Source organism: Phyllostomus hastatus, unplaced genomic scaffold (genome assembly GCF_019186645.2).
Source record: "Phyllostomus hastatus isolate PE091 unplaced genomic scaffold, TTU_PhHast_1.1 phas_contig_80, whole genome shotgun sequence".
In the NCBI taxonomy this organism is placed as follows: domain Eukaryota; kingdom Metazoa; phylum Chordata; class Mammalia; order Chiroptera; family Phyllostomidae; genus Phyllostomus; species Phyllostomus hastatus.
In genome coordinates this window covers 29,409,429-29,436,624 of record NW_025333960.1, presented here as the reverse complement: position 1 = coordinate 29,436,624, position 27,196 = coordinate 29,409,429, and the positions used below count along the sequence as shown (strand labels likewise).

The following is a 27,196-nucleotide window of genomic DNA, read 5'->3' as shown; positions in this document are numbered from 1 at the left end:
CTGGTGATGGCAGCTGTACCGATCCCAGTAGCTGCGTTCTGGCAGTTCGGGGGGAAGAATAAGAAAGGTCAGAAAGGAAGTTGTATGTTTAATTTTATAGAACTGTCATTTTATAACCCAGATTTAGTGGAATTATTACCCCCTCCCCCAAATCACGGCCTACCCATAATGCCAGCAGGAACATGTGCTATTTTAAGAGATGATCTCGGATTTAGTGAAATAAAGCAAGCCTGTCATTTTACCACTTCTGAACCACTAGTGATGTGTTTACTTGAGTCCACCAGTGTGTCTTTTAAGTGAGGTGACTCGCACGTGTTCCTGACTGTGCACAAATGTCTTTAGGTGGAAGACCAGTGTTCAAAACCCCGGTTGGTAAATGTGTGACATTTCATACCTGGGTAATGGCGCAGACTTCTGCACACGTGTGCCCTGTGGGGAGGTGAGTGTGGCTGGAGAAGAGTGGTAGCACCTCTGTATTCTGTTATTTCCCCACTTCTCTGCCCTCGAAAGAAGAGGGCCTGGAGGCAAGTGAATGGGAAACAGGTGCCCAAAGAAACGACAGAAACGAAACTGGCCTCTAGGTGGTGCCTGAAAGCAGTTCAGGGAAGCCGGGCATCCTCCAGGGTGAACCAGGAGCGGGCTGAACCTCGGTGACCTGACAGCTGCTCACCTGCTCTGCATCTCTGCAGGTGGCTCCCTGGGCCAACCCTAGTACAGTTCTCCCTTCCCCCGCCCTCACGTATTCCTCTCCCTTGAAAAAACTCTCAAGCTGGTAAAAAAGAAATAGTTTCATTGGCAGGAGGTCACACTGCATCTGCATAAGCGATGTAACAGACTGGGAGAGAGTGTGTTACTAACAAGCTGTGGACTTGGGTCAGATGAAAACTCTGAGTACATATATGGGAATTTTTAGGTTTTATATTCTATTTATGTCTATAAATCATTCCAGTTAAAGTCAACAAACCAGAGGAAGGAAATACACTTGATCAAAGGGCTTCTGCCAATCACAGGTCGCTCTGCCACAAAGCTCCACTGTGACCCGTCCGCCTGCCTCTGCACCGTCTGCTCTGTGCCCTGTGTCTCGTCCAGACGAGATGGGGCAGGCTGGACCCGCAGGGGCTCGGCTCGGCGGTGGAATGTTTCCTAAGGGAATGGTTTCTCTGTTTGTTTTTGGTAAAGATTTTTGAAAGGCATTACAGCTGCTACGTTTGATATCAAATACTAATGTGTAATTCCAGTTAAAACGTTTGTTATCAGTAAAAACGAAGACCGCTCTCCCTGTGTAATTATAATCAAATGTGATTCCACACAAACAGCCTACCCACATGCACATGCTCACTCAAAAGGAAACCTATGGATGCAAGCCGGTTTTAACATATACTTTTTTTTATTAAATATGTAAAAAGATAACCGCAAGTCAAGTTATTCACATATTCAGAGACAAAAAGCTATTCTATCATGCGACAATTGGTGGGTAATGTAAAATGAATGTGATACATCTGAATAAGACCTTTTCATCTATGTCATTACTTATCTATATTTATAATTAACAATACATATGTTTACATTCCTTTCAGTTTACAAGTAATATATAACAAAAGCTTTATGGTGTACTATTTAGTAAAAGTAATTTGAATGCATATTAAACCTTAACGGAATAATGGAGATAGATACTCACCAGGGAAGGGAGTTATTCTCGGTTCCCTCCTGGAGTTTACTTCTCTCAGGTCAACAGGGTGTTTGTCTTTTCTTTTCCTGCTTTTCTGCTTAGAAGACAGGCTCCCTCTGCCCCTGCTCCCATCACTTCCTATCTGACACAAGTGGTGGGCGCTGTGGCCGCCACAGCAGGTGTGAGGGGACGCTAAGAGTGAAGTCGGCTTCTGAGAGGGAGGGGCAGGGCACACACCACGGGTCGCCCATCGCCCAGCACGGTGATGCATGACCGGCCGTGGAGGAAGGCGAGCCCCAGATGCTGAGGTGGGGGGATGATGGGGTACCGCCACTGGGGAGAAAGGGGCCGGTGTGGCAAGTGAGACGCGGCCTGCACAGGAGCTGGGGTGCTGGTACATGTTTCCCGGGGTCTCAGTGCGGTCCCGTGTGAAGCAACACAGCGGCAGGTGTTTCAGACTCGGACAGAGAGCGGCATCTATAGCTCTTTTCTAATCAAACGAATAGCATGCTCCAAGACCTGGGCAGGGGAATGAAGTATGACGACCGGGGGACATTATCTTTTTGAACTATCTGGCCAGTGTGTTTACAGCTGAGGAGGCTGGGGATTTAGGGAGAGCGGAGTGGGTGTCAGTGGTGCGGTGAGGCTTATGTAACTGTGTAGTAAACACGAGCACCCAGCACTGGGTTTTCCTCAGCTGGCTGGGGCCGGCACGAAACTGAGTAGAAACCACTGACCTATAATCTTTATGGCACCTCTTTATAAAAGCCATTTAAAACAGGGAAACTCAGTGAGTGCAAGAGGTCTGGGGGGAATATACTGCTCAGCAGGATGCTGCGTAGAGCACAACCGCCACCTGCAGCCAGGGGCTGGGGAGGTCACTGCCGAGAGCGGGCTTTCCAGCCCGAGAGAAGGGAGCTGCCACCGCAGCACAGAGCAAGCAGGAGAGAGAGGGAAGGAAAACCACACTCCACGGAAGAGCTGCCCAATCCTGCCCAGTGTGTTGTAATCACGAGCCATCTTTTTCACATGTAACTCAATAAATGCCACTTTGCTGCAAAAGATTTATTTTGAGAAGACTTCTTTTGGTGGAAAGCTTCAGTGTGAGGGTTTAGAAGTAGTATTTCATCAATTAATAAAGAAATGTCAAAGCTTTATGATACATAATTCAGAAATTTATTTTAAGCTTTTCAGGTGAGAGGAAAGTGGGGTGGGCACACTTCTTTGTTTTTGTCGCACCTGCTGAGTCAAATAACAAGTTGAAGGTGAATCTAAGGTTAGACACCAAGTGAAATGAATGCTCCGGGAAGGGATACCATCTGTCATGGGGGTGGGGGAGAATAAAGAGGGAAAGATTTGGAAAGATACTAAGCAAATGTGCAAATCTCATTTAAGAAAAAAAAAAAGGAATGCTTTTAATTCATCCACGTATCATTGGTTTATGAACTGCCACGGCTTAGCAAAGGTCGATGACATGGAGGGCTGCCGTACTGAGGAGGGGAAATGCTTTATTCCAGAAGGTACTCGGGGTCATAGAATACTCTGTGCTGTCATTCCAGTGTCAACACTAGACCTCAGGATCACGACGCCTCCTTGGAATTAGCCTCCTGCCCGTCAGGCCGTCCGTCCCAGCAGGCGTGCGGCTCACTGAGGGCCCCACCCCTCGAGCACCCCCTGCAGTTGTTCCAGGTGGAGCCGCCCAGAGTGGTGGCGGGACTGGCGCAGAAACCCACCCTGGAGGCAGGGGACCTGGACCTACGCAGACCCCTCTGGACTGCAGGCAACTGATGACAGCTTCTTGGGGAGAGGGGCTGCCCACCAAGGAGGACCCTGAGAAAGAAAACAGCATGAGAACCTGGGTGCGGGTGGGGGGGACAAGCAGTTAGAGGGCCAAGTCGAGATAGTTTCTGAAGACGTTCACTCAAGGAAAACACCAACGACACGCTGTGTGGCTGTCTGACATGCTGATGTGCGAACACTGCCGGGCCCTGACGCCCTAGTTCTGATGCCATTCTCTTTTTCCCTTTAAGTTGTGAGTAGAGGCAGAAACTGACTCTGTGTTTTCCCCTATACAACAAGTCACTGTCATTATGGCTTTCATATCAAGTATCTCTTTCCCTTTGTTCCAATTTATTATTTTACCAAATTTATGTTCAAAAGGTTAGACTTGCAAACATCAAAGCACCACAAATGTATGTGACATCTAGTGACACTGGGTTGAGAAATGCCAATATAAATACCATATATCAAATTACCATTGTTTCACACCAGGATTAAAAAGGGGGTGTTGGTGGTGGTAGTGGGGTGGGGAGAGTTGCTCTGGAAAGAAACGAGAAGAGCAGAACCAATTTCACGCAGCCAAGTGGTGAAGTTGAAGGTACGTGACCCCATGATCTCTCAGGTAGGCCACCAAAAGGCCAACTGCTAAGTGTCTTGGCAAAGGAAATGGGACCGAGTGCAGTGGCTGGCGTATGTATGCGACAGTGCGTTGATGTTACCGGCAGACTGGGAACAACTGGTTTCTGTTGAGCTTGAGGCCACACGTGTTCCGATTCTCCAGAAGAAAAGTTCCCACGCAAAACGGAAGTGTCAAGAGCTGCCAGGGCGGGTCAGTACTCTTCTTGCTGCTGGGGCTGCTGTTCGTGCACTTGCTCCTCGGCTTCTGGCTCTTCTGGGTGGCCCTCCTGCAGGGCAGGGGACACGCGTTAGCTGAGACAGGTCACTGTGTTGGAGGCCCTGCGGCACCCCAGGCCCATCTTCCCTGCACAGCACGGTGTCTCCAGGCCGTGGAGAACACGGGCTCGGGAACCATTCCACGCCGGGGCCGCCCTACTCCCAGGAGCCAGCACACACAGAGGGGTGGATGCCTTCACTTCCCCGCCCCATCAGAGGACTGATCATCTCGGGCACAGTCAGCAGGCTTTATGTGCCAAACTTCTCCTTCTGTTTTGGAAAGAAATCTTCACAGAACCTACTACACATTTTCCTACGTTTGCTAAAAGAGAAAACTGGACGCAGTTACTAAAGAGCATCACGAGACCCACAAGTGAATCTGCTGGGACCCATTCTTCCCACCTGGCGGCATGCCTGCTTGAAGCAGACCCCTTGTTATAACCTGTTACTCATCTGGGACAGGCTCAGGGTGAGAGCAGCAGCTGTGAGAGTGGTAAGGCAAGGAGAGGATACCCAGTGTCTCAGGAAAAGACCTGCTAAACACACTATTCAGTCTTCATGACTGATGATGCTTTAAAGTATTACTGCTGCCCGGGTGTCTGCCCTCATTGCCTACACAGAGAGAACGGCTTTCTGAATCCAGACGGCAGCAAGTCGGGGGGTGTTTATACAGGGGGCCTGGTGGTGTGAAGAGAAGGTGAGTGCGGTCATCTAGGCAGACCCCCTCGAAGGCAGCCCAGGAGCCGAGAGCTCTCGTCTAAGGCCGCCCTGCCTGCCAGTAGCTAGGAATTTGGTGGCCCACGTCAACCCTGACTTTGGAGATCACCTGACAGTGTTTCTTATATAAGGACTCCCTGTGGGGACAAGATGTGGCTCAAGGTTAGAATCAGTCTTTTCCTACCGCTGGGCAGGCAGGGCTGGGAGGACTCAGTCCCGCAGGGGGCCTAACTCCCCGGTGGTGTCACGGACAGACAGCAGCCCCGCCCTCAGACTCACAGAGCTGCCCACACCTCACTGGCTTTCGTGTCCAACACGCTTGTGAAAATAACCACAGTTCACCTGGTGCTCGACAGACTACAAAGCACTCTGTACGCACAGACCACGGTGCCCGCTCCACTCGGGGAGGTGCAGACACGCTGCGAAGCAGCCTGTGGTTTCCCCCGTCAGACCCGAGCACGCTGAGAGCCGTGTGCTGTGAGGCCGGTGCTGTCTCTGCGCCCTGATCGGCAGACTCTCAGGGCTTCCAGATCTACCATCTGAGACGAGGATAACCAAGACAGAAGTTTAAAAAGAACATCTGGGGAAACTGAAAAAAGTGGTGGAGAATCCCCAAACCCCAGACAGTTTCTTATAGTTCAGGAAAATTTTGTAACTAGGATTTTAATCTTAATGGAGTAAACATTTGCCTGGTGTCAGCTGGAGTAAGACATAGAGTAAACTTGCCAGTGGCTTGTTCCAGTCTGTGGGAATACCAACACACGTGCAACTCAGCTGCAGAGCCCCCGGAGCATCCGCAGGCCTCTGGGACACACAGGCGCAAACCTTCCTCCCAGCTTCAGCCTGGCAGGAGGAGAAGCTCGAACCCTGGCCGCCCTCTCACCTTCTCCAGTGCAGTGGGCACTGTGGGAGGCGAGGCCCCTCAGGCTCCCACTCCTGCTCCCCACTGCTGGGACCTCTCTCTCCCTGTGCAGGCAGACTTGGGGGGACCTGCCTCCGTCTCTGCCCTTTAACCCGCCCCTTCCCCTCCTTGCTTTTCTTGTGCTTCCACTGCACCTCATGTCTGTGTCTCCTCCCGCACACTCGCTTCTGGTGGGCAGGCCCTCCCCACAGAGCAGGCTTTCCAGAGGTACTCTGCAACACAGGGATGCCCCACAGAGCTGGTGTGCTCTGGCAGTAAGTAACCAAGACAACCAGCTATGAAATAAAAACAGACCACTGAGAGGCCAATGGAGATGAAAACAGCACCTGGGTCAATTCCTCCTCTAACCACACTCCGATCCTGTGTGAAGAACGAACCTCACACACATTCTTACTGTGCCTCTGCTGGGACTACTGAAAATCACTTGCGATTTGGCTGCATAAGCCTATTTTTCTGCATCCCGCACCCCCCATCACCCATCCCTTCACGGGTGATTCACGGCTGCGTATCCCAGAGGCACGAGGCCAGTGGACCGCGATGACAATGCTGCTCCTCCCGCTGGGACTCTCAAGGGCCCTGGCTGAGTTGCCATGCTCCCTGAGGTCCCAGGGCAGTGTCCTAGGGCACACGGGTCACGGCACTGTGACCGCGACGTCACTCCGGGGGCTCCTCACACTTACGTGCTCGTCTGAGGCATAGAGGACTTCCATGAGTCGCTGCACGAGGTCGTCGTTCTCCTGCCCCTGCTCTTGGCAGAGCAGCTCGATCTCTCTCAGCTTTCCGAAGTAGAAATCCCGTTCCTTCTCTACGCCCTCGAGAGCAAGTTTTAACGAATGTACCTGCAAGGGGGTGAGGGGGAGGAGAATAACCCCCAGGTACATGTAAGAAACAAGCAACCCACTATGCCCGTGCAGAAAGACCCAAACACGGACAGACAGACATGCAAAATGTAGCTGATGTGCAAGTCCCGGGAGCAACAAGGGGCTGTTGTTCGGAGCTTGAGCCTGGGCCAAACGTCCAGCCTCAGCAGCACACTAGTCATTCCCCTCAGCCGACTGCGTGTTTATAACCAGGGTCAGAGGGACCATTCTGCTGGACGCCGTGCGGCGGGCTGAGTAAGCTTCCCTCTCCTGCTAACACGGGCCAGACACATCTTCCTGCTGGCCTGCCCATCCTCCGCAGGGAGGGGAGCTGGCGGCCTGAGAGGAGGGGTCACAGGGAGAGGAGAGAGGCTGTCCCCGTGGTTACTTTAGATGTGTTTTGAGGATGCTTCTGGCTCCACGTCACCTGCACTGAGTCACCCTTCGTTTCAGATGCCTTCAGAGACATTGCTGGGCCAAACTGGACACATGCTCTCTACTGCGAAACTGGATCCTGACTACACAAGGAAAACTGGGGGAGAGACGGAAAGCCTGGCTGAGAAGCGCTTAGTTTTTCCAGGTCTGGCTCTGTGGAAGATTCTCACTGGAAAGGCAGGAAGAGGTGGAAGCTCCATTCCCTCAGCAAAATAGCCCTCTGCCCTGTTCCTGGCCAGCGCTGCTGGTTCGAGGACCTTCCTGGGCCACACGGCCTCGCCCTGTGGTTACAGACACAGTGCAGCGGAGGGAGGGGGCAACGGTGAGGCAGAGCCCGACAGCGCTGTCACCTGGGCTGAAGGACGCCGAAGTAGGTGGACCCATCTGGGCTCAGCTCCCAGGCAGTGACACGCAGGCCCCAGTGATTACCTGTTCCTGCTCTCTGAGACTCCTGTGATTTTCCTTTTACCCTTCATGCATTTTATATTTATGCAGAGAATATTCTTTGGCAGGTAAATGAAGTCTTTCATGGCCCTCTGCAGGTGAAATCTTTTTCAGTATATGAAAAACCACCCTTTAACAGAATCTCCAAGAATTACTTTTGGGGTGGAAATTGTTCTTCTCTTCCTAGTAACTGTGGGCCTCTGTGCCTGCTGTGTACCTGCCTGGAGTCGGCGCTGAGCACAGGCAGGATGCAGCCGCTCTCGCACACACCTGGTAAACCCACACCCGTCCTGTGAGACGCGGGGGCACGGAGTTCCCCTCACGGACGCCCCCAGAGCTGTGCAGTGGGTAAATAGCAGGGTGTCCGTTTGCTAACTTTTAACTCTGATTTCTCATAATACTATTATTGCCTGGATATTGGTAAAAACTGAAGGCCACCAACAGCCTCAATTCCAGAAAAAAGAAACCTGCCTTTATTCTAGAAATCCTTTCTTGCTTTCACGCAAACCACCCCCTCCCTGGGCTTGGCCACAGAAGCCACGTGAGGCCTGCAGTGGTGCCAGCAGGTGGATCTGCAGCAGTTTAGGTGTCTGCCTGCTCCCCCTCCACAGGCAGGAAGGGTCTCTGGACACATCTGAAGGTGAACTAGGTTTGTCTGTCTCTCTTGTGTGCTTCGGCTGCGGGACGAGCGAAGAGCTGAGGCTTTTGCAGAGAGACCTGGCCTAAGCCAGTCTTTGGTGGTGGTCCAGCCGCATCAGGTAACAGATGCGCAGCTATAAACATTCCCTAGTGAAAACCAACAGGAACTAAATTGTATGATGAAAGATCAATTGGCCCTCAGTCCCCCTCATAAAGACTGATGCCTCTCTCCTCACTTATATGTCTACAGGAGAAGCCTGCCCGGTAGAGGGGATGCTGGGGAAGGAGCCTCGAGAAAGTCAAAGGGAAGAGAGAGAAGGAAAAGTTCTTTTCCCACATCCCCTGGCTGCGGGGCTACGACCCCTGAACACGCAGGGACTCCACCCCACTGCCTGTTTGCTAGCTCATTCTCCGAAATGGACCCTACTTGCTCTAGCGATGTCTTTTGATTTATTTCTATCACTGGAATTGTCTAGCACAGTGGCACTTTATAGTATGCCATGGGAGACTGCCCGAATAAAGGCACAGGGCCATGTCAACGAGAATTCTTAAAGTTTATGGCACTTGTCACTTTCTCTGTTGCGACTGTAATTCACTCCTCGGCCTGGGCGTTTTCACTCCGCCATTCCTTGCCCTAGTGTCCTCACTTCTCACACAGCGACGCCTGTGTGGTCCCCACTGGTTTCAGGGGGCACCCTGCAGGCTTCAAGGACAGAATGTGGGGAACAGTAACAGTTAACCACAGAAATGGCTGGGAGAAAGAGCTCACTGAGTAGTTGTTGAATGAAGACCTGAAATTTAGGGTGTGTATGACCTCTGTGGGGGGCGCAGGCACACCCCTCCTCTGACTGAATGAGTCAGGGGCAGGCGCGGGAGGGAAGCCTTTTGGAAGTAAGGAAAGAGTTACCACAAGGAGGAGGAAGACTGCTAGGGTGTTCCTCTTTTTCTCCCTTTGTCTTCTCTAGAGTGGCATTTTTGATGGCAGGACAAGGCCTGGGTCCCCTGGGGATGTGGGGCTCTTTGACTAGAGGGCAGTGGGGCCACTGGCTAAGGGGTAAGGGAGAGGGGCAGGAAGGAGGAGGGGTTTCCACGTGGTCACACTCCTGGTTGGAGGGCTGGGAACCTGGGTGTGGTGATCAAGATATCACAAGAATGGGAGTTCCTAAGGATAAACGGGCTGTAAATCTACAGTGTTACAGCCCCACGCCCGATGCTCTGTGTGTCTAACCGCATCTGCCGCAGCTGAGGCAGGTGGCCCACGGCTCGCTGTGGCCGTCAGAACTGCCTTTCGTCCCAGCATGAGGAGCATTACTGGAGAGTTGCTTCAGGCTCAAACTGGGACTCAGCAGGTAAGGTGAACCTTCCGCAGTTTCCAAATCAAAGTCCTGCCCACTGATGACTTGTAGTTTCGTTGTTTTCATCAAAGTGATCAGAATTGTAAAGAAACACCGTAGTTAAGCAACTGCCTGCTTTTAAACTAGGTTCGTGTTTGCAAATATACAATTATCTCAAAAACCATTTCCAGACTCTTGCTGGCTCATCAAGAATCAGATCAATCACTGGGAATGGCCAGTAAGAGGTGGGAAGAGCCTGAGGACCTCCAATAAAGGCTCCTCTCCCAGTGGTGGGAGGAGCCAAGATGAAAGACCATCTTCCTAAGTCAGGTGTGGGGTACAAGGCTTTTGCAGTAGGTCCTTCCCTACCAATTATGTTTTCACTTTTAGACTGTTTAACATCCGAACTCCAGACAGCTCTCAATTTCCTCATCTCAGCTCAGGCCTAGAGACCATTTAAACATTTGTCTGAATATGGGCAAAACATTTTATTTAAAATAAAGGTCTAACCCCTACCTCACAGGAAAAAAAAACCTATGTATAGTTTTTGTGTGACTTAATATAGACAAAATTAGCTATTGTTAGCTAGAATGCATAGCTAAGCTTTTATATAGAAAATTTCAAAGGCAATACAGCTAGATTTATTGTAATCACGAGGAATATTGCTGTATTTTGCTGCGTATAATGTGCACTTTTTGCCCAAACTTTTGAGAGAAAAATAAGGATGCACGTTGTACATGGGTAGTACTAATTACATATCTATATAAATGTTTTTAATTCTTTTTAAAATTTCTTGTATCATAACATATTAAAAGATAAATGCTAAAATTCCTTTGTAATACAAAAAACAAGTATCTAAATACAAATAAATAAAAAATGAATAAAAAAGTAAAAACGAAAGATTTTTGTCCTGAAAATTTGGGCAAAAAATGTGTGTGTGCATTACACGGCAAAATACGGTAGACAGAAAGCAAGTTCTTCTCAGACGCTGGGGACTTTTTGATCACCCAGTACTGAGGGCAGGGTTCCTGTGGTAACAGATTTCAGCTACTGTGGGAAGTGTTAGAGTTTTTGCATTTGATTGTGTCATCACCTACCCTGTACAACTGCTGTCTGAAGTTCTATGAGAGGAGGGAAGGTCTCTTTCTCGCTACCATTATATGATTAGCATCAAGCCCAGTGTCTGTCACAAAGAACGAGCCTAACAAGCAGCTGCTGGAGAAAAGGAAGGAAGACCAACCTAAAGCCTTTAACACCATCTAGACTGGCCAGACGTGGACAGACAGGCCACGGTCCAGACTGGAGCTCACTAAAGGCACTCAGGTGTGGGGAGGGGGAGGCTGGCCTGCAAGCCTACATTTACCTGGGGCTGAGTCATTTGTCCTTCTGTCTTAACGTAGCTTTGAGATTTGTGACTAGCATCTTCATCCATAATGAGCCACTGATTTTACCTGCTTGAACGATTCCTGATATTTGTCCTTGCTTGCAACCACTGATTCTGCTTTGCCTCCCCCCCTGCCCCGAGTTATCCCAGGCCTCCAGGAGTTTGCTCCCTCTCCCCTCACACCTGTCACTGCTCCCAGACACAGGGCCAGGGGCGAGGAGTTACCTGTTCATTAAGCTGTATGACCTGTGTTTCCAAATCTTTATCAGATTTGGATGCTGAACCGCTGGATGAAGCCCTTTTGGCTGATGAGGGACGAGAAGGTGTGGATCCTGGTTTAGCTGCTGGGCTTGATTTAGCTGCACCTGAAAGTAGGCAGGATAAATTATAAATAATGGCAACATCAGAAATGCTTTTTAGACACAGAGCAAATCGATGGTGCAGAAGGGGTCCACTCAAGTGTGTGAGAGAGACGGGTAGCGGTCCCTCCCATCGCAGAAGCAGAAGTACACGCAGAAAGAGCACACGATAAAATGCCGGTGTCATCTTGGGAAACTTATTTAACCTTTCTGAGCACTGTTTTTCTTCCCCTTCAAGTAACACGAGATTAATGCAGTTGTTCTTCTCTCTCCAGAGAGAGAAGAGTAACAGGCACAAAGGGATTTTAAGTTTTTTCTAAGAGGAAAGGTTTTTAGGTCTTAAAGCAGCACCATAGTTGAATTTCTAATGGACAAGAAAAAACACCTTATACTAGATTAATACTTTAGAAGAAATGTTAATGCAAATATGTTTTTTCTTTTAAAATATATTTCCTGGCTTTAGTTGCTGAGAGAGCCTGGGAACAATGACATCTCTGTAGCTGCGTGCGTGCCTGGTGCCCAAGTCCTGGCTTCTCCATCTCGTCCTGCAATAAAAGGGTTACTTGAGAAACGGCTGATTCCAGGGGTGGGGCAGGGGAAGTGCAAGGTCAGCCTGGAACACTGTGTGTGTGAAAGCAAGGGTGTGTGTAGGGATTGGTGTCAAAGGACACAGGGGCCAGGCTGAAGGGGTGCCCGACAGGCCACACCTGGGACGGTTTGCGCACCAAAAGAAAAAAAGGCTGTAATGTAGTATGAGGTACTGGTTAAAAGTCTAGTCTGTACTTACTGGGGAAGGGGAAGGGATGGACACAAAGATCTTTATAGAACACTGACAGAAGAAATGTTAGAACTAGAAAAATCACACTTCTGCAACACTGATTCAGGAAGGTTTATTGATGGACCCTCAAACACTGAGATGTTTTTGGGAACTAAGAAATCCATGTGTCAAGGTATTACCCTATAAATTACTTATTATAGAGGGAAAAAAGATACTCCTTTACAATGGGGAGATCTGGGGATGAGCGCCCTAGCCTAGTGATTCAATAGCATTGCTAATAACGCTGTAAGTTTTTTTTTAAAAGCCACTGATTTCAGGTAAGACCTCACCTACCTGGAGCTCGGCTCATGATAAGCTCTCTCGGTATCTAGGACACAGCACAGACATAGGAAGTGACCTCAGCAGCCAGAACAGAAGGTACCAGGGATATGCAATGAAGCTGATGCACTTCACAGATTAAGAAACTCAGGGTCATTCCCGGGGGCCCACCCACTCCGTCTTAATTCTGAACACAGTTCTGACCAGGTGGCATCTCAGTCTGGTGGAGCTGCTCCCCCTGGGCGCTCCCAGTGGCCCAACTCTCCACCACCCCCTGACATTCTGCTTCCCCTAGAAGGCTCTTGGAGGGCAAGGGACATGTCCCATTCAGCTTTGCATTACCAGTGCTGGCCACAGGGTTTGGCTGAACATATATTTATTTATTGAGGGAACAAATATTTAATTAAATACATGAACAAGTAAATAGAACCGTGGTTAGATGGTTTACAATTTTGCAGTTTATTTCCAACTTTGCAGTTTATCCGTACCCACAAATTAGAAAGAGGCAAGTGTTACAAAGGCTAAGTGTGCTGACAGCAGTGCTCAAATTTCAAACACTCTTAATTACAATGTAGGGAACAGGACGACTGTAAAGTGTAGCTTTGTATGTCTTCATGGTGCCCAGAGTCATTAGTTACAGAAGCAAAGTCATACATACCCTCAAGGAGCGTCGACAGCATCCTACCCTGATGTGTTTGAGAATAAGAATGATTCATTTGGGAGTGACTTAAAACAGTTTCGAGTATTCAAAGGGTAACTGTTCTGTGGAGAGAATGCCTGTCTCACCCATGCAAGAAACATCCCTGAGGATTCTAGAGAGGGGCTGCTCTGCCTTTACTTGTGATTCACACACGGGGGCCCTCTGTCTGTGGAGAAGCCCACAGAAAACAGTGCTGGGAGCTACGTCCAGGCCCACGGGCCAGGCTCTCCAGGTAAAGGGCAAGCCAGTAGCAAGAGAACAGCGTGGAGCGTGGCGGGAGAGGCAGGGCGAGAACATGCTGACCTGGCAAAGAGCCTTCTCTATGGGAAGCCAGCAGCCTGCCTAGCTGGGGAAGCTGCTTTTGAAAAATCAAGTTACTTCAGACCTTTTTGTAAGCAATAGTCATACTTTAATATAAAGAATGCCCCACAGAAAGCAGGTCAAAGACTGTATGATCAACGCGTCTTATTCACTAAAGACATACTAATGAAGTGCCTACTGTGAGCCATGCCATGGACTTGGAGATGCCTGCTCTCCAGGAGCTCAGGGCCTCGCAGGGGGTTCAGGCATCTCAGCAGCCATGGCTCTGGTCAGTGTTCTCAGGGACAAGAAGCGTTCTGGACTGCATGGCCAGAGTGTGCGATTCGGGTTACATTCTGCCTGCCCTCCGCCCCTGCTTTGAACGACCAAGTCTACCATCCCCCGGACCTCGGATGCCACTGCTCCGGGAGGCCATGGCACCCGGAACTCCTCCACACAGCGCCCACCAGTGGCCACGGTGTACAGTACTGCCCCCACCCATGGTTCTGCTTGCTGCACCTTCAGGTACCCACAGTCAACCGCTGTCGGAAATACTCAATAGAAAATTCCAGAAACAAACAATTTATAAGTTTTAAATTGCATGCTAAGTAGCACGATGAAGTCTTGTGCCGTCCCCCCGCCCCCCCTGGGACATAACTCATTCCTTTGTGTAGTATCCACGCTGCATCCACTTCCCACCTGTGAGTCACTGAGTAGCCACCTTGGTTATCAGACAGATTGTGGAGGGACCTATGTTCAAGTAACCCTTATTTTACGTAATAATGCCACAGTCACATAACTTTTATCATGGTATATTAATTGCTCTATTTTATATTTAGTTATTAATCTCTTACTGGGCCTAATCTAGGAATTAAACTTTATCATTGGTATGCACAGATAGGGAAGACACAGTATATATGGGGGTCAGTGCTCTCCGTGGTTTCAGGCATCCCTGGGGGTCCTGGAATGTTCCCCCAGATGAAAGGGACTGCTTTAGTTACTTGTTTAATGCCTACTTCTCCTGTTGTTAGGCAAACTCTACGAGGTAGGAGTTGCATCTGTTTTGTTTACTGCTTTATGTTCCCATGCCAATCACAGCATCTGACCCAGAGGAGATACTTAAAAAAAAAGCCATTATAATTCCCAAAACAGCTCCTAGGAGAGGCATTTATCCAGGGTAAGGCTTCCAGGGGATGCTGGAGAGCTGAGGCTGACATCAAAGCCACTGCCAGAAGAGCCAGCAATACACATAGGAAACCAAACAGCAATCATCAGCTTCTCAGAGAGAGAGAGAGAGATCCCTCACTTGGCTTCCTTTCAGGATCACCTTCCATTATTACTTAGACCCTTCAGCTATGGAATCAGCACAAGAGTTCAAGTGGGTAAATTCAACAGTAAATGGTTAACTCTGAGTAGGAAGGAGCAAGGTGGTTGGGGCCAGGCTGTCCAAGCTCTGCCATGGTCATGGTCTCTTTTGAAGGAAACAGCCCTGCAGAAGGGACTTCCCTTGGGACCATGTGACCACCCCGCCCCCCACCGCCACCCAGGGCCATCCTCCCCCAGCACACCAGCGACTATGAGGTGGCTGGTTGTAACAACAGAGCCGGGTTCATCAGACATACGTCTGTTCTTACACTTCCTGCCTGATCCAGCCTCACGTAAACTGTAAGAAAAACATCTATGGAATAGAAGCTGATTACTTGTAAATGGGGCTACCAGGAATTATATTTTCAGGACACCATCAAATGTGGCTTGGGAAAAAAAAAGCTGAAATGCCTGATAAGTGAAAGCAGAAGGGGTCAAGGCAAGCCGGAGCCCTGTGCAAGGCCATTTACGGGGGAGGGAAACCATAAATAAGCAGAGGACGCTGGCTGGGAGAGGAACAGAGGGCCCGCCCCGCGGCAGGCGGCGTGCTCCCGGGCCTCACAGCGAGGCTGGAGCTGCTGCAGTAATGACGGCTGTTACCGCTGTCCCAGTTCCAAACGTGCAGCCTCACAGATGACCCGTTTTTTCCTTGAGGAAACAACATCCCTTGCTACTGACAGAGCCCGGCTCAAAGATGCTCGTGGAGGTCTGTTTCGCCTGTTCCCCGGATTCTGTGACGGCTGGGGTTCAGAGCCGGCTCTTCCACTCTGGCACACCCGAGGCAGCTGCGGGTCAGCCTGGGATGGCAGAGGTGAAGGCCGTGAGCGGCGGACTTGGCATTTGTCCTCTGCAGTGGGCAGGGCAGGGCTGGTGGAGAAGAGTGTACTCAAAGACCACCTCCTGCCCCACCCCACACAGTTCCTGACTGGGGTCGGTGCAGGCTGAGGAGAGCAAGGAGTGGAAAACAAATCTGGGAAATGTAATAATAGATCCATTAAGTAGTTAGCATTTGAAGTTTAAGATTAGAGGGGTTTTGAAATTTTGATCAAGTTGTTTGGAAACAAACTGATAACAGAGGGAAATAAACATTTGATGAATGAGGATATGAGAGATTAGCACTAGTAAGGGTGCGTTTACACCTTCTAATGAATAAATGGCAAGAAATTAAAGAACAGAAGAGACATGGGGTTGGTCTTAGTATCTTCAGAAATTTAGAGCTTTAAAAAAGATGCAATTAACGGTTAAACTAAAAAGCTCATTTTCAAAAGAATGTAAAGTGAGCTCTCTTCACACCATCACCAGCTGTATCTTGGTGTGGAAGTAACCCACCCCCCACAGCTAGAACGTGACTAACACACATGAAGAAATGCTAAATACTAACACTTATAAAAACAAAGATGAAATAATTTCTTCATTATGTTTAATGATTTTGTGTTTTTTTAGAATAATAGAAAATACCCTGCAATATATCACCCTCATTAGACAGTTAAGAACTATGTTTTTATTTATTTGCTTTAAAAGTCTTATTGTCTTTTTTCAAACAACCATTCTCCAAAGTGTGCTGAGCTTTTGGGGGTGCCAAATATTCCTTTCCCACTTACCTGGGCCACTGCATTAAGGACATTACCAGAAATCTGTGCAGCGATCAATATTGGTATTTTCAACCCGGATACAACACAACACTTTTGTGTAAGCTACTATTTGCACTGCAACTTGTAAACTGACCCAATAATGTCCTTGATCCTGGTGTTAGCCACCGGGGTCCTCAAAAGCGCCTCCTGCCTCCTAAAGTACCCCCACACCCATCTGTGGTTTCACTCTCTGCCTTCCCATGCCTCTGGGCTCAGTGATGCCGATGGGAAAAACATTTGCATAATGCCTTTTGAAGACAGTGCAGCTACTTTGGCTACAATACAGATACAGATTTTTTTTCTTGCAGCCATCAAACATTTCAACTTTTTTCAAGCTGCATTTGATGATGCCCTGAAAACATAATTAATGGTAACACTGTTTTACAAGAATCCCTTCTCCCTGAAGCTTTTCTCTCCCTCTCGAATCTTTCCTTTCAAAACAAGTTTCAGAAGCAGGAAAACAGACATAAATTTTGCACGAGTCCCTGTAATTCTCTGACTTTACCCACTGGATATGGACATGATTTATAATGCTAGTCTTTGAGTGTTGTGTCTTAATTAATGCCTCCAAGATTTGGGGTATAAATATGAGATTCTAAGACATTTCAACTGTAGTAAAAAACAAAGAGTGGCCTGATTCATTGCCTTAGTGAAGCCAGAGCATCGCTGTGTCTAATGTCGGTAATTAGTAGCTTGCGTAATGTCTATGGAAAATGCTACAACGTTTTGGGCATATGAAGCCCACTGAATTCAGAATGATGAAGCAAATAAAAGCATTGTACTTGGCTTATCCTTTGTGGCCAGGGCTCTGATGGAATTCAGAAATTCTTTTCACATAATCTGCTGTATTCCGTCTGCCAAAATCGTAAACAGAAGAGCTAAAAATATGACATTAATACTGTTGACAAGAACCACAGAGCCATTAAAAACATTTGCATGCACACACACACACACTCAGGAAGCAAGCACACACTCTTTTAATCATCCCCTACTTTGAGAGAATATTCCCTTCACCCTTGGGTCTTCACTCAATTCAAACCCCTCTCAAACCCCAGTGAGGCAGGGCGTGAGCAAAATGGCTGCGGGCAAGAAAGGTACAAACTTCAAGTCACGAAATAAGTCCTGGGAACGTATCGTAGTACGGCATGGTGACTGGAGTTAATAATACTATATTGCATATGTGAAAGTAGCTCTTAGAAGTACTCATCACAAGAAAAAAACCGTCGCTATGTGTGGCGATGGACGTTAACTAGACTTACTGCAATGATCAGTTTGCAATACATACAAATATTGAATCACTGAGTGGCACACCTGAAATATGATATATGACAATTATATCTCAATAAAAACAAAACCCCACAGAACAACTGAAGTGTGCAGAAAATGCATCACATTTACTTTGATTAGTTGTTTGTGGATAGATCTGACGTTACTTCCTTGTCCCCTTTCCCTTGGCAGATAGAGCTTATTTTTTTAACTGAGATAACAGGCACTGTTGAATAGAGAAGTATAAAAAGCCAGCTCTGGGGAGAGGGCCCGGGGCCGGACCGATGAGGAGGGGAATTCTCACGGGAAGAGGGTCTTCGGGGTGACCACAAGGACACCAGAGTTGCCGCACTGCGACATGCCCGACAGCCCCCACCCAGTTCTGACCGCTGAGAATTCAAGATCCAGTCCTTCCCAGTGGAAGTGGCCCTGCTCCTTCACTTTGTGGGGGCGGGGAGGGGGAGCACCTGGGGGCCAGTCCAAATGGAACTTGAATGGGACTCCACGGTGCCCTGCCTCATGAGACCATGAAGAGGCTGGCTCTTTCATGCTGAAATTAGTCCGCGGCCCTCAGGGTTCTGTCCTGCTGCCGCAACCAGCGGCAGAGTTTGGAACTTCCTTTTTGCTCCTTCAGTGTCAGCTCATCAAAGTGCGCAGGATTCTCTTTTGAGCAGCTTGGGGCACTTCCTGCAGCCAAGCGTGAGTGGGAGTGGTATTCCCGACATGGAAGGACCTGGCCTCCTCCATCTGGCCCCTGGGGGCGGGGGGGGGCGCGGGTAAGAGCAGGGGCCCTGCAGCCAGGGGTCCCTTCCTGGGACCCTGGCTCTGCTACTGGCTGGGAGGTGTGGCTTTGGCACCGCCTGGATTTGTGTGCAGGAGGAAGAGCAGAGCCCACTTCCCAGACTTGGGCAGAGCACATGAGTGGATAACGGAAAGCTCTTACACAGAGCTTGGCATGCAGTAAGCGCTCAATAAATGTTAGCTTACATTATTATTACTCAGCAAATGAGATCTGACTCTACTAATGATGAGAAAGTACACAGACTCCCCATTTCATAGACACTAGCAAAAAAAAAAAAACTAAACTGCTGAAATAATAAGGAAATGAGACTACTTTATTTAAGAAGATCTTTAAGAAATGTGTTAACTGACAACCTCTCAGCGTCTTCCACGGCACAGGGTCGCCCGTCCATGCACCCTCTATCGTGAAACCAGTATGCCACAGCCCAGGTCTCTCTGCTGCTTCTTAAATGACCCCATTCATTCATCCACACAGCGAATGCTTCCTGAACCCCTACTGCATATCCGGCAAGCTACAGGCACTTGGATAAAACAATGAACAAAACACAGGAGACGCCTGTCCCTGTGGAGTTTCCATTCTAATGGGGGGAGTTAAATACTAAGCAATAGCATAATAAATTACTAAGTGACCTAGTAAGCTAGAAGGTAAATGCTGTGAAAGGGAGAAAAGGAGGGCAGGGCTAAGGAGTGCCGGGTAGGGGGTGGGTAGGTGGCAGTTTTAAATCGGCACTTTAGGGAAGGTCTGAGTGACCACCACGGGTCACATCTCTAGTGTCCGCTCTTCCCTGAGGCCCACGGGACTTCCAAGGCCACACTCAGCCCCAGCCACTCAGAAGGACAGGGGTCAGAAACACTGAGTCCTCCAGGTGGGAGTCCAGCCCAGATGCAAAATGGCGAGATCCACACCAGGCACATGTGGGGCCACCTTGGCTGAAAGGCTCAACTGCACAGAAGCCAACCAGAGTCTCAACAAGTCCACAGTTACACCTTACAGGGCGCCCACGGGGTACGGGCCAGCTGCAGGAGTGACCCGCTCTTCTCCAAGGCCTCACTGAGAGAGTTAGATTTGAGCAAAGACCTGAGGGAGGCGAGGAAGCTGGTCTGCCAGGCGTTCCAGGCGGAGGGACGGCCGGCTGCCCGTGCAATGCCCTCCCCGCCTGCTTGGGAGCCGGCCACGGCAGGAGGACAGAGGTCTGAGAGGTGCGGGAGGTGGCAGGTCACACAGGGCAGTGGCAGGAGGTGGGCTCTCGTTCCCAGGGGGAAGGGAAGGTGCCGCGGGGTCCTGAGCAGAGGGGGACATGACCTGACTTCAGCTGTAACTGCTGTGTGGGAGCAGACTGCAGTGCAGGTGAGGACCGGCACTGCCGGCCGATGGACCGGCTCAGAGGCCCTGCAGCCAGCCCCTGGCTGTGAGTGGTGAGTGCTCGGACACTTTTGTTTCTGGTAGAGCGCAGTTTGGAAACCCTTATTATACACCCTATTTGGCAGGCACCAAATGTCCAGCCATTTTACACAACCTACATTTTGTAACCTCAACAGCAACAAAGACCTTCTGTGGTCAATAGCAACAGCTACTGATTCCAAGGAGAGGACTGAGGGAAAAGTTGGCAGTGACCAGAACCATGAGGCAGCTGGTGTCCCTCCCAGTCCACTGCTCAGGCGTCAGGACACAGTACGATAACTAGCTCTGCCTGGGACAGCAGGCCAGTGAGCTACGCTGGAAGTCGGGGGGCCTAGTGAGGGTGTGGTGGCCGCTGCCCCGGGAGCTGCTCGTGGAGTCTGTGGGTGCCCCTTCCTGACCAGTGGTCCCCAAGCCTGTCCCTGTAATGGGCCAGAGGGCCTGACCCCACTCGGCACTCCAGCCAGCGTGAGCTTTCACGGACTGAGTTACTTCTGCCCTGGTTACTGTCCCTGCCGGAGACAAGTGCTTATTTTTAGCCATCATGTGATTCACCAGTATTTTCCAGGCTCTGCTTGAGTCACTCTGGTTTCACGTATTTTTCATAGAGGGAAATGCAGGGAAAACTCTTCATCTTGAAATGGCTCAAGTATTAAAAATTCTAACTTTTAAACACTTATATGAACAAGGTATGGATTTCTTTTGATAAACTTTTGACCTCATACCTCTTACGTCTTGGTAGAAAATTAAGTGTGCTTTAAAACACGTTAGGTACCAACCAACCACCACCTTAGTTCAAAATGTTTGTTTTTAAATTATTCTCAGAGCAATTTCTTCCTAGAAGTGGTGGGGTTCCCTCACCCCCATGAGAACAATACATGGCAGAATCCCCACGACCACTTGGGGGAGCACCCCCTTGCCAGTTTACTGCAGCACTGAGCAAAGCCCAGAGGTGTAACCATAACAACGACACCTGGGTATCACTGGTGCTCCTGGCATGTGGCAGTTATTCAGGCAAAAGGCTTACAAGCTAAGATGCTCATTTTGGGAACACAAGTCCCTAGTTACTTAATACTGTTCAGAGTCCCTATGGACTTATCACTGGCAAGACCAGAGCTTGAGGTCATCTTTCTGATAGTTGTAAGTCTGTTGTCCCCCAGTAACACACAATCTTACCCAGACTCCCTTACAAAGAGAGGCCACAGAGCAGGTTGGGGCTCAGGCAAGTGACAGCCCAAACAACCCCACCAGAGTCATCTACTTTCCTCTGCTCTGGGCAGCTCCTGCTCCAGAGGTGTCTGCCTCCGCCACCCAAACACCTCGCGGGAAACTGGTACAGCATCTGTCCTCGGCTTCCCGCTCCTTTAATTCTGGTATCCAATCACTGTCAGTTTTGTGGGCTGTACGTCTGTAACCCATATGGCCACACCTCTGTTTAGGCAGCCCTCCTCTCCTACATGATTTGCTGCAACAGCTTCTTAGCTCATCTTCTGGGTCATAACTGTGCCCCTTCCAAGTGCTCTGCACACCACAGTGCAAATCTGTGTCTAGAGCCCTTCAGTGACTCCACATGGTCCCCACTAGAAAGTGTGACAGACAGATCCCACGGTGACCCCCCAACACACATCCCACAAGTATGACCAGGAGGGAAGCTCTACCTCCTAGTGCTCCCACCTTTTGTGGCCCCCTCCTACAGTGTGAGTGAGACCTGTGACTTGCTTTTAACCGACGGAATATGGCAAAGGTGATGGGATGTCACACCTGTAGTTACGGAGCTTTTATACATGACGCTTTGCTGGCACACACACTGGGGAGACTCTCCCTGCTGTCCTTGAAGGAGCAAGCTGCCATGTACTAAGTACCCATGTTGGGGAAAAAACCCACCTGGCACAGAACTGTAGGTGGCCTCTAGAACTGAGATCAGCCAGTGATATACAGAAGCCTCAATCCTGCAGCCTTAACAGAACTGCCAACAACTTAAAGGACCTTCCCACACTTGAGCCTCTGATTAGAACACAGCCCCAGCAGATACCTGGGTGGCAGCCTGGTGAGACCCTAAAGCACAGAACATAGCTAAGCTGTGCTGGGATGTTAGAAGCTGTGGACAACACGTGTGTGCTGTTCTAAGCTGCCACATTTGTAGTAATTGTTTTTGCAGCAACAGAATAGGAATATGACCTCTTCACCCTTCATCCAGGGCCCTGCTCACCTCTGCAGCCTCACGTCTCAACACGTCTCAACGTTCACACAGAACAGACCACCCTTCACTGAAAACAGCACATTCTCTCTCAGCTTCAACATTCTGTTCCTTCTGTTTGCAACGGTCTTTTCCGTACCATTCACCTGGCTAACTTCTACTCCACAAGCCTCGGTGAAACCTCAGTTTTTCAAAAACAAACAGACAGACAAACAAACAGACAGACAAACAAACAGACAAAACCTTTCTAGAATACACAAGACCAGCTTCAGGTGGTCTGTTATTATCTATTTATTGTGAGGTTTCCTCCCCAGGCTTCAACTTCCCTGAACCAGTTTCTCCAAAACCCTCTCCTGTGCCTTAACAACTATTTGCTGAAACACTAAACGAACAAAAATTCAAGTCAAGCTTTCACAAAAGAGCAAGGAATCCTGTAAACATGACCTGTGGTTTCCGAACTCTGGGGATGCGAACCGTGGTGTTTTCCAAGCTACAGTGCAAGGGGGCCCTCAGGGGATGGAGATCATTGGCGAGAACTTCAAAAACATCTATGTGTTGGCTTAAGTACTACATCTGGATCCAAATGGACATTGTAGCAATTCAACTTAAATCAATTCAACAAATACTAAGTAGTCAGGCAGTTGGGAAGCAATGACTGAACAAAATGGAACTGGTTGATAGTTCAATTCACTCAGTTCAAAGGGAGGCTAGAAAATTCTTCAAGTCAAAACTGTTTTCTATTCCCAGTGACAAAGAAAGGCACCAGTAATAAACACAGATTCACTAGTGATCTGATATTCTGCTCATAGAAACAATAATGCAAATTAACTGCCCCCTTTTTTTTTCCAAATTCTCCCAAGGATAAGTTTATTCATTTGAGAGAGGGAGAGGAAGAGAGAGAAACATTGATCAGCTGCCTCCCATGTACACCCTGACTGGGATCAAACCTGTAACCGAGGTATGTGCCCTGAGCAGGAATTGAACCTGCAACCTTTTTTTGATGTACAGGACAACACTCCAGCCAACTGAGTCACCTGGCCAGGGCCTAAGTCACTTCCTTTCGATGCCAGACAAGTTTTACTGTGAGGCTGAAAGGCCAAACAAACATCAAGTTAGTACACCTACGGAGACAGAAGGGATGATCCATCACAGCAGTACGTGGGGTTTAGTTGCAGAACCAAATGATATTTCAACATACTGGGTTGGCCAAAAAAGTCCATTTGGTTTGTTCAATACTAAGGCTCTAGTAGCACTTAGCTGTCTTGAACTTCATTCTAAACAATTTTGTTAGATTGTATGGTGACAGCTGTCATAAGATTGGTGAATTTTTGTGTAGCCATTTTAGTAGTGAGGATGGAAGAAGATACGCAACATTTTTGGCACATTATACTTTATTATTTCAAAAAAGGTAAAAACGCAACTGAAACATGAAAAATTAAAAGATTTGTGCAATGTATGGAGAAGGTGCTGTGACTGATTGAATGTGTCATAAGTGGTCTGTGAAGTTTTGTGCTGGAGATTTCTCTCTGGACAATGCTCCATGATTGGGCAGACCAGCTGAAGCTGACAGTGGTGGAGACATTAACTGGGAACAATTAACGTGCTACAACACAGAAGCTGGCATACTCAAAATATCCAAATCAATAAAGTTACCGGTGAAAATGAAAAAATGTGTATTTTATGGAAAAAACCCATATGGACTATTTGGTCAACCCAACATAATGTGAGCAGCTGTATGAGAATGACCCACTGCTGGTTACAAAAGGACCCAGCGTTGTTTAAAAAGGGCACAGAGGGTTTGCTTCCCAGATGCAGGCGTGACAACAATGAAGGCCATCCGCCCTTATCTGCAAAGTCCTACATGTGGGGACAGAGTGTGGCATGCTTAAATACATGCCAGCTTTGTCTGAGGGGCTTGCTCTTTACTCTGACAGCACCCAGACCATCCACTCAGACAATTATTTGATTTGAAGGATTAAGAAGTCAGAGATTAGCAGACCTGCTGATCTAGGGCTCAGTGTTCTGGGCTTCACACACATTTCTGCTTGGGAGATGTTAAGAGGCCCGGGGCAAGCAGCTTTCCTGTTGCTGCATTTATAAATGTTAATAAAATATAAAAACTACGGGCCCCCCCCAAGAGCCTGTAGCAAGGATGAATGAAAATGCTTATGAGCTTTTAAACGTTATTACTATTTTAAAAAATAGATGCCATCCAAAGACAAGGGCATGTGTCCTGCTTTCGGCCTTCCCAACTCTGCAGAGCCTCCCATGTGCTCTGTACGCTATGCAATTTGAATTTGGTTTGTGAAAATTCACTGTGGCACGGTATAGTGTGGAGAGGAGAAAAGAACATAAAACAAGACCAAGTCACACAGTCGAGTTTCAAATCTTGGGTTGAACTAGTAAATCATCTGTCAAATTGAATTAGTAAAGCATCTGTCAAGGATGCAGTCTCAGAAAGCAAATGAAATGGGGCAGAAATGAAAAATGCACGGCTCCTCCTGGGAAGAAGCCCCTGGGCCCATCCACGGACATGCCGGAAGATTCCTCTCTGAAGCTCCCGAATTCTTCACGACTCTGCTCCGGACTGTGCCTACCATTCCGAACCCACAGGTATTTAGTATCCTGGCAAGGCGGAGCACTCCTTACATTCTGTGCTGTGGTTTTACCATTATGACCATTTACCACATTACCATGTAGTCTACCATATTTTACCACTATTTGCCAAAGAAATGCAGTTTCAATTATTCTTTATGGAGAAGAGCATCCCAATACCTAGCAATGTACCTTATCTGTCTTACATATGGTAGATGTGTAGCTGGGGAAACAAAACCACCAGTACCCCTCTCCTTCCAGGGAGTAGGGGAACATTTAGTTAGGCCATTGTAAGTATTTCTTCCCATTTTCTCCAGGTCTGAATGTAGCTACAAGAGCAGCCAACAACTGGTATGCAGCCTAGCAATGGGGTGATTTCTTAACATGAGCAGGCCAACGGGATGCAATGCTGATATAGGGCAGGGATGGAGTGAAAGATAGAAACATGGTTCACATATTAAGGAGAAGAGCTAACCTCTATTTAAAAAGATGCCTTGCTAATTATGGGACTGGGTAAGAAAAATACATCTTTGTTTTGAGCTGTTACTACATGGTCTCTTAAAATCAACATCTGGTCTTAAAGGAGTGGGTAGGTATGTGGGTAATCCAATATGTGGTTAAGTGGCTGGGGACCGTGAGAGAGCAGCGTCATGCAGGTATACACTGGGGAGCTGTAAGAATACACAGGCATGACGCGTCTTGACAGGAAGACCATGAAGGGACAAGAAGGTGCTTGGGCCTCTTGCATCTTGACAATAATAAGGAAAAGGAAGTCCTGTCTAAAGGACTTGAGTGGGATTTAACTTCTTGCATATTTTTACTTGGACTCTGAGTTAAGTGTCTGTGAAATCAAAAACATCAACACTTTTTGGAGCAATATAACAAAATTCAGAGTCTCCACAACATGACATCACGATGTCTAGGATGCAACCCAAAATTACTCAGCATATGAAGGGCCAGGAAAATGTCATTTGTTCTCAAAGGAAAAGATGACCTATGGATGACAGCTGTGAGGTGGTCAGAAGGCGGGGTTAGCAGACGGGAACGTTAAAGCAGCGATCATAACCATGCCCAGGGGAGCGGAGTACGCTTACAATGAACCAGAAGCAATCTCAGCAGGAAAAAACTGGAAAATTTACAACTGAAAAAATACAATAGTTGGAATTTTAAAAAAGCTCAATAGTAAAATGGAGATAATGGAGAAAAAGAGGGTACATCTTCAGATCTATTAATAAAAACCATCTAATTTAAAGAAGAGAGAAAACTACCAACGTGTACTTAATTCCTTCGCCTTTTTTACCCCAGTTCTCCAATCTTCCTCCCCTCTGGCAGCCATCAGTCTGTTCTCTGTATCTATGAGTCTGTTTCTATTTTGCTTGTTTATTTTCTTCTTTAGATTCCATATGTAAGTGAAATCATGTGGTAGTTATCTTTCTCTGACCTATTTCACTCAGCATAATACCCTCTAGGTCCCTCCATGCTATTGCAAAAGGTAAGATTTCATTCTTTCCATGGTTGAGGAACATTCCTTTGTACATCTGTATGGTAACTCTTTTATCCACTCATCTATTGATGGGCACTTGGGTTGCTTCCATATCTTGGCTATTTGTAAATAATGTTGCAATGAACATAGGGGAACATATATCCTTTCAAATTAGTGTTTTGGGTTTTTTTTTTTTTTTGGCTTATACCCAGAAGTGGAATTGCTGGGTCATAAGATAGTTGTATTTCTAATTGTTTGAGGTAACTCCACACTGTTTTCCACAGTGGCTGCAACAATCTGCATTGCTACCAACGGTGCACCGAGGGGTCTCCTTTCTCCACATCCTTGCCAGCACTTGTTTGTTGATTTATTGATGATAGCCATTTTGAAGGTATGAGGTGACACTGTGGCTTTAATTTGCATTTCTGATGACTGGTGGCACTGAGCATCTTTTCATGTTGCTGAATGCTCTCTTTGGAGAGGCACCTGTTCAGGTTCTCTGTCCACTTTTTAATTACATCGTTTCTTTGGTGTTGAGTTGTGTGAGTGTGCTGTATGTACAGTACAGCACAGGGAACACAGTCAGTGATACTGTAATAACTGCTCGGTGCCAGGTGGGTGCTGGAAGTATTAAGGGGACACTTTGTAAAGTATATGACTATCTAACCCCTATGTTGTACACCTGAAACTGATACAAAGTAATACTGAATGTAAACTGTAATTGAAAAGAAAGAGAGCGAGCGAGGTAGAAAAGCACCTAAGGGACCTATGGGGTAATTTCAAAGGCTCTACTGTGCAGATGAAGGGAGCCCAGAAGGATGACATTGAGAGAGTGAAGCTGATGAAATTACTTGAAAAAGTAATGGCTGAAAATCTTCCAAATAAGGTAAGAGACATAAACTTACAGATTTAAGATGTTTAATAAAC

The 27,196-nt window shown here is 47.9% G+C and overlaps 1 protein-coding gene across 4 annotated transcripts in view; it reads right to left on the bottom strand.

Annotated features, from left to right (window-relative positions):
* Positions 1-1,368: 1,368 nt before the first annotated feature.
* Positions 1,369-27,196, bottom strand: part of MAPRE2 (microtubule associated protein RP/EB family member 2) — a 142,392-nt gene continuing 116,564 nt past the window's right edge. For all 4 annotated transcript variants that reach the window (XM_045849628.1, XM_045849626.1, XM_045849625.1 and 1 more), the window contains 3 exons: positions 11,303-11,442; positions 6,662-6,820; positions 1,369-4,353 (listed from right to left, as the gene is read on the bottom strand). In XM_045849628.1, coding sequence (XP_045705584.1) covers positions 4,279-4,353; positions 6,662-6,820; positions 11,303-11,442 — 374 coding nt within the window. In that variant the 3' untranslated portion in view covers positions 1,369-4,278. The remainder of the gene's footprint in view (positions 4,354-6,661; positions 6,821-11,302; positions 11,443-27,196) is intronic.